Source organism: Pleurodeles waltl, chromosome 8, assembly GCF_031143425.1.
Source record: "Pleurodeles waltl isolate 20211129_DDA chromosome 8, aPleWal1.hap1.20221129, whole genome shotgun sequence".
Classification (NCBI taxonomy): Eukaryota; Metazoa; Chordata; class Amphibia; order Caudata; family Salamandridae; genus Pleurodeles; species Pleurodeles waltl.
In genome coordinates, this window is record NC_090447.1 from 832208793 (window position 1) to 832224688 (window position 15896).

The 15896-nt window shown below is 43.7% G+C and overlaps 1 protein-coding gene across 5 annotated transcripts in view; it reads left to right on the top strand.

Moving 5' to 3' along the window:
• NAXD (NAD(P)HX dehydratase) overlaps positions 1-15896 on the top strand; it is a 359272-nt gene that overhangs the window by 238036 nt on the left and 105340 nt on the right. For all 5 annotated transcript variants that reach the window (XM_069205114.1, XM_069205117.1, XM_069205115.1 and 2 more), the window contains one exon: positions 7009-7117. In XM_069205114.1, coding sequence (XP_069061215.1) covers positions 7009-7117 — 109 coding nt within the window. The remainder of the gene's footprint in view (positions 1-7008; positions 7118-15896) is intronic.

Genomic DNA, 15896 nt, shown 5'->3' on the forward strand with positions numbered 1-15896 from the left:
ATATCTAACTGTCTGTAAACTCTGGCACCCTGCACATTCTCAGGTTCTAGTATTTGTGAGCCTCTCTTAGTCTGGTTAGATAGCCACGCCAGTAATGTCCCTTAATTGTCCAGTGCACCATATATCCTTTATAATCGAAGCAGTAGAGTCATTCCACAAGCTCCACCAACTTTTCTTTGGCATCTAATAGTGTTTCTTCAAATCAGGCTTCTAAGGCCCCTCCTGTTCAATGTCTCTGAGAGTGAGTTCCTTAGCTGCAGTCGTCTCAGTCAGCATCTGGTGAACGCCCACAGTCCCTGCAGTGCACACTCTTCTAATACCCAGTTTGAAGGCATCTCACGCAAATAGTATAGACATGACAGTACCTTCGTTCTGTGCACCAAAGTTCTGGATACCTTCACCAATGAAATGGTGAAAGACCACATCTTTTAAGGATTCCATTTTCAATCTTTAACTTGGAATACTGGTGTGTTCTGATCTAGATTAGAGTTATCCTAATGAGATGATGATCTGATATTGTCCTAGCTCGAAATTCAGAAACAGTAGCCACTTAGTGGATATCCAGCATTTATAAGAAGGTGTCCAGCAGGACATGCAAATCATGTAAGGCAGAGAAAAAATAGTCAAGGTCTTCTGGGTGCGTTACCCTCCATATAACTATAACCCTCCATTGGTGCTTCCAGTCCCAGAACCTGTTCGTTAGGCACATTATGGGAGAGCCATGCAGGTGCAGGTGGGATCTATCTAGCTGTGGATTCAAATTAACTCTAATTATGATGTAGTGAGGCATACGTGGTATTATGATCTGTGACATCTCGTCCAGGAACCAAACCTGGTCGGTATTGAGAGAATATAAGTTAACTCATGATTTCTCTACACCCTAATTGTCCTTTGAATGCTACATAGCATCCTGCCCCGTCTCTTTTTCCCCAGAACCTGAAATGGGACCCGAGGGCGGACCCAGATGAGGATTCATCTCACAGTAGGCCGAGTACTCTGCATAATATGTTTGGCCCCTTCAGCTCTTGTGTAAGGCTAATCCTTTCAACACAGTTAGGTACTTTTCCTGGAGCAGCCCAATATGCAGCACTCTCCTCTTCAGATAAGTCTGGACTATATATCACTTTGTGATAAAATGTAATTTTTTTTGTGAAACTCTTAAACATCTGGAATTGATCCAGCCCACTTGAATGCCCATGCAAATACCTTTGGTGTAGATCTCTTATAAAACATTTCATTTCTTGAGATGTTCACCAGCCACTGGCCCCACTAAGATTATACAAAACGTGCAGTCAGCCAACACACACACTGAATGTATGCTGTGCAGAAGAAAACAGAAAAACCAGGCCTTCCACTAATGGTAGTTTTCAATCGTAATAGACACGATGTTCCAGCAAAGGTCTTTTTCATATCCATTTGATTTCACCACAGTCCCTGGAGGGAAAAGTGAAGAATTTGCCCCACTGTCACTTCATTATTCTCTCAAACTGGGCTAGGGATAACTAACATTCACTCGAAGCACACAACAGTGAAAACAAAAGCCAAATATATAGTTCATGGCTAACTCGAGTACCAACTTCAGATTACAATGTGAAATAAAATCCCACTCCGCTTCCATAATCCGAGGAATGGTCTGAGATTGACCTCCCATTCAACCATCATAACTGTATTGTAGGAAAGTGCCATTGTTGGCATGGTTACACCCCTACCCCATAACCCCCTCCACACACACACACACACTTCTGATATTGATGCCAAATTGACTGAGAGTGTGCTGGGATCCTGCTAACCAGGCCCCAGCACCAGTGTTCCTTCCTAAAAACTGTACCATTGTTCCCACAATTGACAAACCACTGGCACACAGTTAAGTCCCTTGTAAAAGATACCCTTGGTACCGAGGGCCCTGTGGCCAGGGAAGGTCCCCAAGGGCTGTAGCATGTATTATGTTACCCTGGGGGACCCCTCACCAAGCACATGTACACTGCCATTGCAGCTTGTGTGTGCTGGTGGGGAGAAAAATACAAAGTCGACATGGCACCCCTCCCACTGTGCCATGCCCACAAATCAATGCCTGTGACATACTTAAGTCATCCCTCTAGCAGGCCTTACAGCCCTAAGGCAGGGTGCACTATACCACACTTAAGGCCATACCTGCATGAGCAATATGCCCCTACAGTGTCTAAGTCCATTCTTAGACATAGTAAGTGCAGTGTGGCCATATTGTCATTACGAACTTCACAGCTCCATAATAGCTTCACTGAATAATGGGAAGTTTTGGTATCAAACTTCTCAGCACAATAAACCCACACCGACTCCATTGTTGGATTTATTGAAAAATGCACCCAGAGGGCATCTTAAAGATGCCCCCTGTATTTTACCCAGTCATTTAGTGCAGGACTGACTGGTCTGTGCCAGCCTGCCACTAGGACACAACTTTCTGACCACGTGGGGTGAGAGCCTTTGTGCTCTCAGTGGCCAGAAACAAAGCCTGCACTGGGTGGAGGTGCATTACACCTCCCTCCTGCAGGAACTGTAACACCTGGCGGTTAGCCTCAAAGGCTCAGGCCTCTTGTTACAGTGCCTCAAGGCACTCCAGCTAGTGGAGATGCCCGCTCCTCGGAAAAGCCCCACATTTGGTGGCAAGTTTGTCGGGAAACTTAGGAAAAACGAGGAGGAATGACCACCTCAGCTTGGACCACCCCGAAGGTGTCCAGAGATGAGGTGACCCCCTCCTTGCAAAATCCTTCATCTTAGTTTGGAGGACAGGGACTAATAGGGTTAGGTCTGTGTCCCCCTCCCCAAATGGTGTAGCCACCCTTTGGGACAGTAGCCTATGGCTACTGCCCCGACCCCTGTAACGCCCCTAAATCCAGGATTTAAGGGCTCCCCTGAACCTAGCTTTTCAGATTCCTGGTGACCTCTCAAGAAGAAAGAGGGACTGCTGAGCCGAACCCCAGCAGAGAAGACTGAAGACGCAAACTGACTTGGCCCCAGCCCTACCGACCTGTCTCCAGCTTTAAAAGCCCTGCAAAAGAAAGTGACACATCCTGCAGGAACAGCGACCTCTGCAAAGCCCCCAGAGGACTGCCTGCATCACAGAAGACCAAGAACTCCAGTGGACAGTGGCCCTGTCCAAGAAGAAACTCCCATCTAAGGACTCCAGAGCCTCCCCAGATCTGCGAGTCATGTCCACTCTGTACCTGACGCCCCACGATACGTGTCCAGGTGGCTCAACCGACTAGAGCGGGTCCCCAGGTGATTCTGAGCAAGTGCCAACCTGTGGTTGACCCCTCCTGTCCACCACGACGACGCCTGCAGCCTGAATCCAGAGGACCTCCCTGACCGCGACAGAAGTGGACGAAGATTCCCAATGCCAAAAGGTAGCCCTGCACCCGCAGTCCCCTGGCCTTGGGGAATCCTACCTTTGGTGCAGCAGTGTCCAGCAGGCGTCCCCCACCTTGTCCAGCCTTTGGTTTTCCAGAGCCGACCCCTGGACTTCACCTGCAGCATCTTTGTGGCCCCTGAGGTCCCCCTATAAGAAAGCATTGGGAGCTTCATGCTGTGTTTGCACCTTGCACCCAACTGTCCCTGTGCTGCTAAGAAGTGTGTTTGGTGCTGTCCTGTGCCCCCTGTACTCCTCTAAACCCCCTAGGTCTGCCCTCCGACGACGCGGGTACTTACCTGCAAGCCACCCTGATTCTGAGTGCCCCCAGTCTCCATAGGAGCCTATGTTAAATCAACCTCAACTTTGACCTCTGCACCTAAACGGCCCTGTGTTATGGCTGGTGGTGGGTGTGTGGGGTTAACTTGAACTCCAGCCTGTGAACATCCCAACCCGCAGAGATTGGAACTGTAAGCATGTATTTACCTTCAAATCCTACTAACTTTTCTTCCCCCCAGAACTGTTTTGCAAATTGCACTGTCAATTTTTAAAACAAATTATTGCTATTTACTTGAAAACTATTTAAATTTCCAAATTGAAACAGTGGTATTGATACATATGCTGGATACTTACTTGCAAATGTACTCACTGCAATTTGAATCCTGTGGTTCTAGAAGTAAAGTAACAAAATATATTTTTGCCAAATAAAAACTATTGGCCTGGAGTTAGTCATTGAGTGTATGCTTCACTTTATTGCCTGTGTGTGTACAACAAATGCTTATTATCTACTTTAGCCTCTGTTAAGCCTCTGGGGAACCCCTTGTCTCTGTGCTCACTATATCTCATTTTGACATAGTATACAGAGCCAGCTTCCTACATGTATGCGCCACACATCCTCATAGAGCTAACCCATTGTGCGGACCCATTTTAGGCATCTGCACTTTATCCCAGGCCAAATTTTTGGACTCTCCTCCACAGCTATTTCAAAACACCTGGTGCAGTAGTACAGTGTATTTTCTTTAATTTGTGCCCTGACATGAAAGTTTTTTTTAGTTTTTTTTTTTTACACATAATATATGTTAGAAATGGGTTCTCTAGTTAGCAGAGATAGTTACCTTTGTCCAAGTAGGGGCCACAATCCTAGTAAGGGTAAGTCACACATAATCCAAATTATCCTGTGCCTACCCTCTGGTAGCTTGGCACCGAGCAGTCAGGCTTAACTTAGAAAGCAATGTGGAAAGCATTTGTGCAATAAATCATACAGTAACACAGTGAAAACACCACAAAAATACACCACACTGTATTAAAAAAAGATATGATATTTATCTGGTTAAATTAAGGTCAAAATGATAAAGATTCAATAAGCACAAGTTGAGATCAATTTTGCTAGATTTAAAAAGAGTCTTAAATCTTAGAATTCAACAGTTGTCTCTTGTTTGCACAAAGTAACTGGTTTGCGTCAAAAATAACATGCACGGAGACCGCAGAGGAGGAGATGCTTGGAATTTCCGGCACGGCACAAACGATGTGTTGTTTCTTTCCACTCTGCAAGGCGCTCAGTTTTGGTTCCTCACTGCGATGCAGGGATCTTTTTGATGCCCATGGATGATGCGGGGAAATCCTAGGTGTGCAGGACAAAGTCACCGGTGTTGTGTCGATCCGGTATGGCGATGAGTCAAATTTTCTGTCACACGACAGGCGCTGCGTCGATTCTTCACTCGGGAAGTTGGGCTTTGTCGTTCCGGTTCGGCAGGGCTGTGCGTTGAATTTCTGATTGCAAGGAAGGCGCTGCATTGAATCTTCACTCTGGAAGTGGCTGCGTTGTTCCAGTGCGGCGATTTTCTCATCGCAAGGCAGGCTGTGTGTCGATTTTCTGCAGGCTGTGTGTCGATTTTTGGCACAGAAGGAGTTTCCTGAAGAGATGAATTATTTTGGGCCCTGAGACTCAGAAAACAGGAGGCAAGCTCAATCCAAGCCCATGGAGAGCACTTCTCAGCAAAATCAGAGGGCAGAAAGGCAGCAGGGCAGTAGTCCTTCTCAGCAAAACAGTCCAGATAAGTCCTTAGGGCAGCCAGGCAGTTCCTCTTGCCAGTTTGCAGGTTCAGGTCCAGAGGTGTCTGAGTTGTTGGGGTCAGGGACTCAGTTTATATACCCAAAAATGCCTTTGAAGTGTTAGACTTCAAAGAGTGGTTTTGAAGTGCAGAAGGTCCCCTTTCAGTACAGGTCTGTCTGCCAGGGTCCCAGTAAGGGGGTTGGCATTCCATAGTGTGAGGGCAGGCAACTAGCCTTTGAAATGTAAGTGTCAGGCCCTCCACCCTTCCAGCCCAGGAAAGTCCCATTCAGTATGCAGATGAGTGCAGGTGTGACTGAGTATCCTGTGTTTGTGGTTGTCTGGATAAAATGCACAAAGAAGCTGTCAACCAGCCCAGCCCACACGTTGATTAGAGACAGGCTGCAAAGGCTCAGATGGATTTGAGTGCAGAGAAATGCTCACTTTCTAAAAGTGGCATTTCTAAAATAGTCATATAAAATCCAAACTCACCAATAAGCATGATTTTCTATTACCATTCTGGCCATACTAAATTTGGCCTGGTTACCCCTTTCTGATCAGAATCTACCACTCAAACAGTATATGATGGTAGCCCTAATGCTATCCTATGAAAGGAGCAAGCCTCACACTAATTTAGGAGTTTTCCACTACCAGTACAAATAAAACACACATGTACCTGTCCTACCTTTTACCTACATAGCACCCAGCCCTATGGGTTACCTAGGGCCTACCTTAGGGTGACATATGTAGAAAAACCTTAATTTAGGGCTTGGCAGTTACTTTTACATGCCAAGTCGAAGTGGCAGTGAAACTGGACACACAGGCCTTGCAATAGCAGGCCTGAGCCATGGTTAAGGGGCTACTTATGTGGGTGGCACAACCAGTGCTTCAGGCCCACTAGTAGCATTCAATTTACAGGCCCTGGGCACATGTAGTGCACTTTACTAGGGACTTGCAAGTAAATCAGATATGCCAATTGGGGATGAACCAATGTTACCATGTTTAAGGGACAGAGCATATTCACTTTAGCACTGGTTAGCAGTGGTAAAGTGCGCGGAGTCCTAAAACCAGCAAAAACAGTGTCCGAAAAGTTGAGGGAGGCAGGCAAAAAGTTGGGGGATGACCACCCAAAGGCTGTTCAGGTCTAAAAATGTATAGTCAGCAATAAATGTGATGGCAGCGAGCTGCTTCCTGGCCAGTGCAAGAGGTACATATTTTTCATTGTACCCAGACAACACCAGCTAGTCCCTGATCTACTCTGTCGGCACAATCCCTTTAAAACTTGGGAAAAAACAGACCCTTAAGATTCAGTAGAGCGTTCATCATTTTGTAAAATTGATCTGTTGGAAGGGGCTTGGACATCTATTTGAGTAGCTGTGTAACATAACTGCAGGAAGAAGGGACAGATTCAATGTAAAGGTGTAAAACCACTGTCATTATTTCTTTTGGAGTCCTAATGAAAGCAGAATCTGTAGTACATTTGAGTGTTTGGGATAGGAAAAAATATGTATTTTTTTGGTTGACAGTAGTAATTACTGTACGGTGTGGTAAATAACGTGTGGTTTCTCATTTTCAGTGACAGTCCCAATGCCATTCAAGAGGTAGAAAAGTGGTTACCAAGCCTTCACACGATTGTGGTCGGACCTGGCCTGGGTAGAGATGATAGAATTCTCCAAAATGCAAAGGTAATCTGATTGTTTTTATTTTATTGTCATGTTTGTGTTGAAACAAAGTAAACAATGTTTTTGTACAGTTTCATACATGTTCTGTAAAACAGTGTGACACTGCCAGAATGAGACAGTAATAGCAAGTTACGTCACTATTGTAAAACTCAGCCACTTAAACATTTATTTTTATATTAGAGAGGCAGGGTTGCTTGTTTGTAGTTAATGGTGACTCCTCATTCAATAGGAAATCTCATTTGTGAACCTGTGAGAACTTTGACCCCCTTTGAAGGATTTGCATCAAACTTGGGTTGAATGGCACCAAACCTGCGTGCCAAATTTAGTGCAAATTCATTAGACGGTTCAAAAGTTATAGGGTGTAGAGCCTCCCAGATCTTGAATTTTTGCATGCATTTTCCGCATAGTATAGTTTTGTTTTCTAAAATATGGAAACCACTATAAAAAGATCAGCAAATTGTATTGGCACTATAGGCATCAATCTGTGCCTTTTCTTGATTTGATGAATTTTTGTTAAGCTGTTGGAGTTATAAAGCTAAATGTTACTGTTTAGTGTGTGTGGATGTGTATTTTGTTGTTTGCTCTTGATCTTTGCATTAGAAACAGAAAGTGCATCACAATGAAAAACATAATATGCAGGCGCTCTGCACTGTTTCTCTGTTCCTGAAAATCAGGAGGTAGGAGGGGAAAAAAATAAAAGTAGAAGAGTGGGGATGTTGATACTACATTATGCAAAAGGGGGTGGGCCTTATGTCTGGCCACTTATGCAGGTCGGTGTGTGATGTACATGATAAAAGCACCTTTACTACCAGGCCCCCTGGCCTGGACCGGTGTTGGGGAGAGAGATGGAACAATTGGAGAGGTTAGTAGTACTCCTTCCTAGGTCTTGATCAGTGGCAGAAAGAAATGTGTACAACATGCTACTTGCCCCAATGGCAGGGAGGCTTGCATAAGGACGGATGATGTTTGATTTCACCATTCAGCCAGTGCTGTGTCCAAATGCAAGGGAAACAAGCATTGGCATAGCCAATAGGTCTCACCTTTGGGACCTTATAAGTGTTCAGCCAGAGCTATTGGCTTTGTCAGTGCCTTTAAGCTATGTTGTAGAGCATTGTAGTTGTTGTGCAGCATGTTGAAAAGTTCTAATAAAAAAGTGTTATAAGCATTTTTCTTACCTTGCATACATCCAAGAAGACATTATATACAACTGAACAACCCTATTTAGAAAGAATTAACATAAAGAAAGTCTTCTAGTGTTTTTTTGTCCTGGCAAAGCTGACAACTTTTTCCTGCCTCTTCTAATGCTGCACATACTAAGACCTCTCTGCGTCCATCATGATCACAGAGGACCCCTTATTTGTGTTAAGCAAGTTAGCCACGATGGGATTTGAAGCCAGTCCCACATTTAGGACACACATGTAGAGCAACTTGTGATCTGTCAATTGGTTAAGCACGTTTCTAATAGAAGTAATCATATATTCCCAGCCAGATCTTCATTTCCCTTGGACGCTGTGAAGTGACCCTGACGATGTATTCCATGTAACACCCTAAACAAAATATCCTGTAATGTAAAACGATCACTTAAAAAAATATTCAGTGATTAAGTTTACAGCATCTTCAGTATTTGACGTGCACCTGGAAGAGGCACTTTCCTCCCCCCCAAAAAAATGCAGACACTTTTCTGAATCACTCATTTCACACTATAACGTGAAACACAGTAGTTTATTAGGCCCATCCCATTTCTTTCAACCTAGGATAGCAACTGTCCACCTGTCACTGAAAGGCAGATGTCAGGAGCTGGATGAGCGTCCCTTCATGTCCACATATCCCGCCCCATTCAAGTCTGTGACTGGGGTATTGCACTTACAGGGACAATCAGAACACACTGGCTGGGCTTTTGAAGCGGTAAAGCCAGCAGGCTGAAAAAGAATTAAGAAGAAGACAGCAGGCATTAATAATCCTAGATTATCGTTTATATTACCCATTTGTATGTTGTTAGGCCAATTTATTCATGATATTTCTGGTTGATATTGAGGTGTGAATATATAACCCAAACGGTATATTGCAGATCAAGACCAAGGAATAGGAAAGTCACAAGTTCAATTAATAGGTAAATACAAAATGTTCAGTGGCAAACCTAAACCCTCATCTCGCCCGGAACCATGCTAAATGAACACAAACTACATTTTCATTCCACTTCATGCGAGATTCACAAACAAATATTGAAAATGCACTGAACAAGGTACATCCACAGAAACAGGATGTGCACCACCAACTAACTGGATTATAAAACCCATAGAAGGGCCGAGTATTAAATCTCCATCACATTAAATAAATAATGCATGTTTGCCAGAGAACATGTCACAGCCTTTTACATAATAGGTCAGAATGGCTGACTACCATCAAACTACATACAAATGCTCAGACATGTAAAACGAGGCATGTGTCTGACCGGGTCCAGCAGCAGTTGTTACCCTGATGCCTCCCTGCTGGGCTAATACATTCTGGCCATGATGAGCAGGGGTAGGAGGAAATATGCAGAGGCCTCGCTGGGGGCAGATGATCCAGTGTCATTTTGGCCCTGGTCAGTGGTGTGCCTTTGCATAGGTCTTACTGTGAGACCATCTTTCCCAGAGAGAAGAATGGAGAAACTGTAAACTATTTTCAAGTTAAGGAATTTGATCTTGTGTAATGTAACTAGTGCTCCTGTAAATCGATCCAATGCTTTTGGGCCGAGTTCATGTTACATAAAACCACACAAACAAAATATAGGCCAGATTCGGCGAGCGGCCGAGCTGTGATAAATAAGGACTCTTCATATAACACGCATTTGCAATGCAACAGGTCTCACATTTGCTTGAGTTAGAGGTATTGGCATTGTAAGTTCATAACTGGACTCTTCTTGCCACATAAATTGGTCAACCCTGCCTCATAATTTCGTGTTTTCCTGCCATTTAATTCCAGTGGCCTTGCATGTAACGGAGGTTGGCTGCAGGGCCTGACATACAACTAGGCCCTGAGCCCAGCCCTCCACAGATGGCCAAACTCCTACTGAATGTAACCTTCAGCCAAGACCAGCAAGGGTTGGGAACAGGGCCCAGCATTTGAATGGGCACTGCACCCAACCCTTTATTGGTAACCAACTGCCACTACAGAGTCTTTGAACATGCATGAGATGTTGGCCAAAGGGAATGACCTAGTGCCAGGCCATGCAGCCAACCCTCAACTGTTGGCCATTCCCCACTGCACATACATATCATCTGTGTGCATCGTTGACTGCAGGGCAAGGCTTTCCACCAGAACTTGAATCAAAATATGGATGAGGGTTCAGCCTCCGTTGCAAATGGCTCTCCCTCCTGCACATGAGGATTAGCTGAAGGGCATAGCCTATGATCAGACCCTGCAACCAAACCTCAAATACGGTGTCCACCAGAGGTATTACTTTAAAAGAGCGCAGTGAATCATATGATATAATCAATACATCACAAAGCAATTAATGACCATATAGACGAGAAATATGATGTAAGAGCAATTTCTAAGAATTTGATCAAAGGACATAGACAATCAGATTTTTCGAAATGGCCTGGTTTGAAAGGTGAACATATGGTCCATTGACAAAGACATACAACTCAAATGTGATTGAAAAGAGAACTGGTGACAGATTGTATAAACACAGCTCTTACAAAGTGTTTAATTGCTTATTTGCTCATATAGTTCAAATTCTTCACTCTGCATTTATATACATTCAATACATATTTGTTGCCATGCATGTCATTGACGTTTCGACCCGGACATTAGTTAAAGGGTCATCATCAGTATCAGGAAGGGTTCATGGATCACTAAAGATGTCTTGGTCACTTAGCTTCTAGATAATGGATATGTAGATATCAGATAATTTATTGGATAACATCGGTAAACTGTACTGTAGAGAGGGAAATCATTTAGAAAATAGAAAGAACTGTGCAACTTACAGTTTAAGACTTTTGCTGAAGGAATGAATCACTCAGACATCCAGATTTCAGGCACCACCACGTGAGGTTGGGTGGGCGGGGGGAGTACTCACCAAACATAGACACAACCCAGCAAACACAGTTCAGTCGTCGAGAAATGTTGGTGGGCAGGTAGGGGGCAGTTAAGAGAAGAATGTCTGTGTCAGAAGAGACCAACCAAGGGGTCACGAGAAATAATTACAAAATGAGGTTAATTAAATCAACCAGAGGATGCATTGGTATGGGTCCGGTGACGCATGCAGTTGGTTTCACTAACTGTCAAACCGTGATGGTCAGCCAACCCCTACTGTGTATGGCCACCTGGTGCACTCCCATTATTCCGCAAACAGTCCACCCTAGCTGCATATGGCTTGAGGCCCCATGTTTCCTGTTTTATTTAATTTTTTATGATTCACAGTCCAGTCTCAGCACAGTCATAGATGATGTCATCAGTGATGTCTTTCAACATGTTGTGAGTGATTTCATATGTAAATTCATAAGTAATATATGACTGAGACTTGAGCTATACCTAGTTTACCTAGCAGTAATTGGCAAATATCAGTGTTTTTTTGTTTTGTTTTGCAACCTTAACTGCACTTTAACAGCTTTTTTTCAGTGAGTGACGAAGGTATTTTTAAAACATAGTTTATGGTCTTTAACCAAGGCCAAACTGACCTTCTTCACTTTAAACCATGTGTTTTCAGTGCATTTCTGTTTTATTTTTTTGTTTTTTTTTCTTCAAAGCGGATGCCATATCCAACTGTTGCTTGTGCAGTTCAGCCCTCTCAGCGCAAGGCCTATGGCCATTTGCAACACTGGTTGGCCCACAGCATCTGACCTTCAGCCTGGCCCCACACCCAATCTGCTGCAAGCAGGCACATCACACAGCACAATCTTTGGTTAAGTGCAGCAGGGGTTGGCCACATGACTTGGACATGGGCCCAGGCCTTTTATCTATCCTTCTACGGGTGGTCATTCCCCCATGCCCACAGCCTTTGGCTTTTGCGCAGTAAGGGTTGACCATGGTGCATGGTATTTGTTCAGGCCCTGCACCTAATCTAATAGAGGCAGTCAACCCTTGTTGCGCATGGCCATGGTTAGGCAAGCACAGCTGTAGGGCACCAAATTTGTTTTCTTTTACAATCTTTTTTTTTTCTTTTCAAGAATTGTGAATACTGTTCCGGATTTGCAAATCCTGAGACCCTAGCAAGATCCACGGGACCTATAGTGAGTCTAGGGTTTGTGAATGCCTCAATTAAATAATTGTATTTATTATAAATTTAATTGTGAAGGCTGGTCTCTTTTAGGGATTACCCACACAGTTCTGGGGGCCAGGTTTGGCTCACCCTTTCCCATCTGTGTTTTTGAAGTATTTTTCCCAGCACAGTGTTCTGTGCAGTATGTTGGGTAATGGTGGCTGTAACAGAAAATATTCTGTAATGTCAAGCCCATTTCAGTGCAGTAGGTTCACAAATCCGTAACAGATGACTGCAGAAAAAACGCCGTAGTCTAGTGGTGTGCCTTTATATTTTTTAATTGAATTCATGATTCCTATGTGGATGTTCTTCCTAAATCAGTGAAGGAAAATAATACTGCCAGGATATAAGTCATATATTTTGTATTTTTGCATCATAATTTAGATAACATTGGTGCATAATGTGGTCCTCCACGCCTCATAATCCCAGTAACCCTGACAGTGGTATAACTCTGAATGGTGGTTTGAGGGCTGTCACTTTCACGATGAAATCAAAATGTCATGCAGAACTGTGAAATATTTTCTGTATTTCCTTGTACTTTATGAAACATGGGATTTTCTTACCATTGCATTTTGTGCAATGAAAGCACCCAAACAAGTAACATATGCTAAATGTGCAAAGTGTAATATGCTATTTATTATCAGAGTTCAATGTGGGGGCAGGGCCATAACCCATGAGAGGTGAAGCTTGGAGTGGGCTATGATACCCTCCTCTTCCTTAACTGTAGTAAGAAATAAACAGCATATTACAATTTAATATTTAAGCCTAAAAGCATAGTTTTCTCAATTAGTTACACTGTACTGTGGAAACCATGAGGAATTTGACCATTGCACAGTGATAATAAATAAATGAAATAATAGTTATTATTAATACATTTGTTTTAAATAACATATTATTTGACATAAATAGCATATAGGTAGATATAATATCCTATTCATTACCATTGTTGAGTGTGGGAAGGGGACCATGTGTCACGGTTTAGGGCAGGTCTGATCAGGACTCTGGTTGGGGCACCCCTTGATGTCACAGAATATCCCAAAGAGCTAGTGTACTGGGGCAGAAGAGCAGCTAAAGGCATACACGGGAAAGGACAGCTATGGACAGGCACAGGAAAGGAAAGCAGAGCAACCTTAGTGTGAACAAACAGGAAACAGACTACTAATGGACAAACACACTGGGTTTACCACTAAGGTTGTACACAGGGTAGGGCTCAGAACTTCCCACAGCAACAGGGAATGTCAATTGCTCTTACAGATAGTCACCCCGCAAGCCCCATAGAAAGGAGGCAGCAGAAGTGATTCTGTCTCTGGACCCATAGAGCAGGTTTTCAAATTGCCTTGCAGTAGTTTCCATCAGCTGCTTTGTTACTTCTTCTAACTTACAGATAAACAGAATGTCTGGTTCTGGCAACAGTGAAATATGCATAGATGAAGAGAGCCCACATGCAAGAATTCTAGTGTATGTTACAACATATTCATCATAGAAGTCCAGTATCTGCCTTTTAATCTGCCAGATCTGCTCTTTTAGCATGTGTATGCCCATATCGTTATCAAACCCACTCAGAATAGAAAAGGGTTTAGCAGTGCTTTTAGGGATTGAAACTGGTGTATTATCATCCAGTCTGGGAAGAGCACAAGCCTTTTGAGTTGAACTAAGGAATCCCACAGTCTTTATTGATCCCTTTGATATAGGGTCTACCCTGCTGATTTAAAACCTCTGAATGACTGGTAGGTCTTTATAAGAGTCAGCACTGCACTTTGAATTCTGAGAAACCGACCTAAATGGGCTGAAGCACGTATCAGAAAACAAGTGGATCCCTAGGGTGGCTTCTTGGACAGTGTCAGGGTTCTTTGTTATAGCAGAGTCCTGGAAATGAACTTGGGATGCACTAGCATGAGGCAAGGAATTAACCAGTTTTTCTTGAGAGTAAGTGTCTTGAGCAGAGGTAGTAAAGGCACTTTCACTGTTAGGAACATTCTCCCCAGTTTGAGGTAATAAAATCTCCAAAAACTAATTATTTCTTTGTAATTCTTCTACAGACAGGGATTGGGGATCATAATCACAGATATGATAATAGTGGAACATTGATGGATCAGCAAGCCACGCAATGTACTACTGAATTTGCAATCTTTGATTTTCTTCAACAAGTCAATCCTTTAAACTAAGGCCTTTTTTTTAGAGGTGTTCAGAGAATTATAGGTTTAGAAAGGGGTGTCTTAATATGATAGGAAAACATTTTAGGTCTGTGTGTGCCTTTACTGCATGGGGAGCTTGAACCTTTTGGTCATGCATTCTGTCACAGTTTCGGGCGGGTCTGATCAGGACTCTGGTTGGGGCATCCCTTAAGGTCACAGAATATCCCAAAGAGGTAGTGTACTGAGGCAGAAGAGCAGCTAAAGGCATACACGGGAAAGGACAGCTATGGACAGGCAGAGGAAACAGGAAAGTAAAGCAGAGCAACCTTAGTGTGAACAAACAGGAAACTGATTACTAATGGACAATCACACTGGAGATACCACTAAGGTTGTACACAGGGTAGGGCTCAGAACTTCCCACAGCAACAGGGAATGTCAATTGCTTTTACAGATAGTCACCCCGCAAGCCCCATAGAAAGGAGGCAGCAGAAGTGATTCTGTCTCTGGATCCTTAGAGCACAAACAAGGATCGTACTAACATACACAAGACAAGCCCTTGTGGGTCCAACTGAAAACACAGTGGCAATTCCTGAAAAAACAGCAATAGCACCTTTTTAGGCACCAAAAACTACGTATAACACTAGACTAAGGATAGGGGCTGGAATTGCCTCCTGGAAACCAGGAGTCAACCCCAGTACAAAATAAAACACTTATACACAGGTGAAAACTGATAGTACACTTGCCAGACACTAATACCCAAGAGGAAACGGAAACAGAAGGAACAAACTAGGAGGCAGAGGCAGGAACTGGGAACAGGCTCAGGCTGAAGCAAAGGCAGGAATAGGACTGGAAAACCGAGCACAAGCTCTGGCCGAAACAAAGAGCAGGCTATGGCTGGAACAAGCAAGAACAGAACTGGAATACAGGGAGTTGGAACAAGCAGGAAACAGGACTGAGAAACTGAGAGCAGGTTCAGGCTGAAACAAGGCAGGAACAGGACTGAAAAAGAGGGAGCAGGATCTGGAAGAAACAAACAGGAACAAGGCTAAGAGATAGGGAGCAGACTCTGGCTGGAACAAGCAGGAACAGGACAGAGAAACAGAAAGCAGGTTCAAGCTGAAACAGAACAGGAACAAGACTGGAACACCATCCAATAAAGGGTCTGGAACACAAACTAATAGAACTCCAATGCACGATGAGGATTTTGAGGAAATGGCTGCTTATAAGCAGTTCCAGGCTGCAGCAAACCCCAGGTGGAATCACATGACTGGGCTGCACAGGAGAGGTCTCAGGTGTGTGTAGTTTCAGACACTCGCAAGGCTTTCCTGTTATGAGTTTCTATTTGATGTAAACTCTGATTGTAAAAAGCAGTGGTTATCACTGTTTACTCATTTGTGCATCA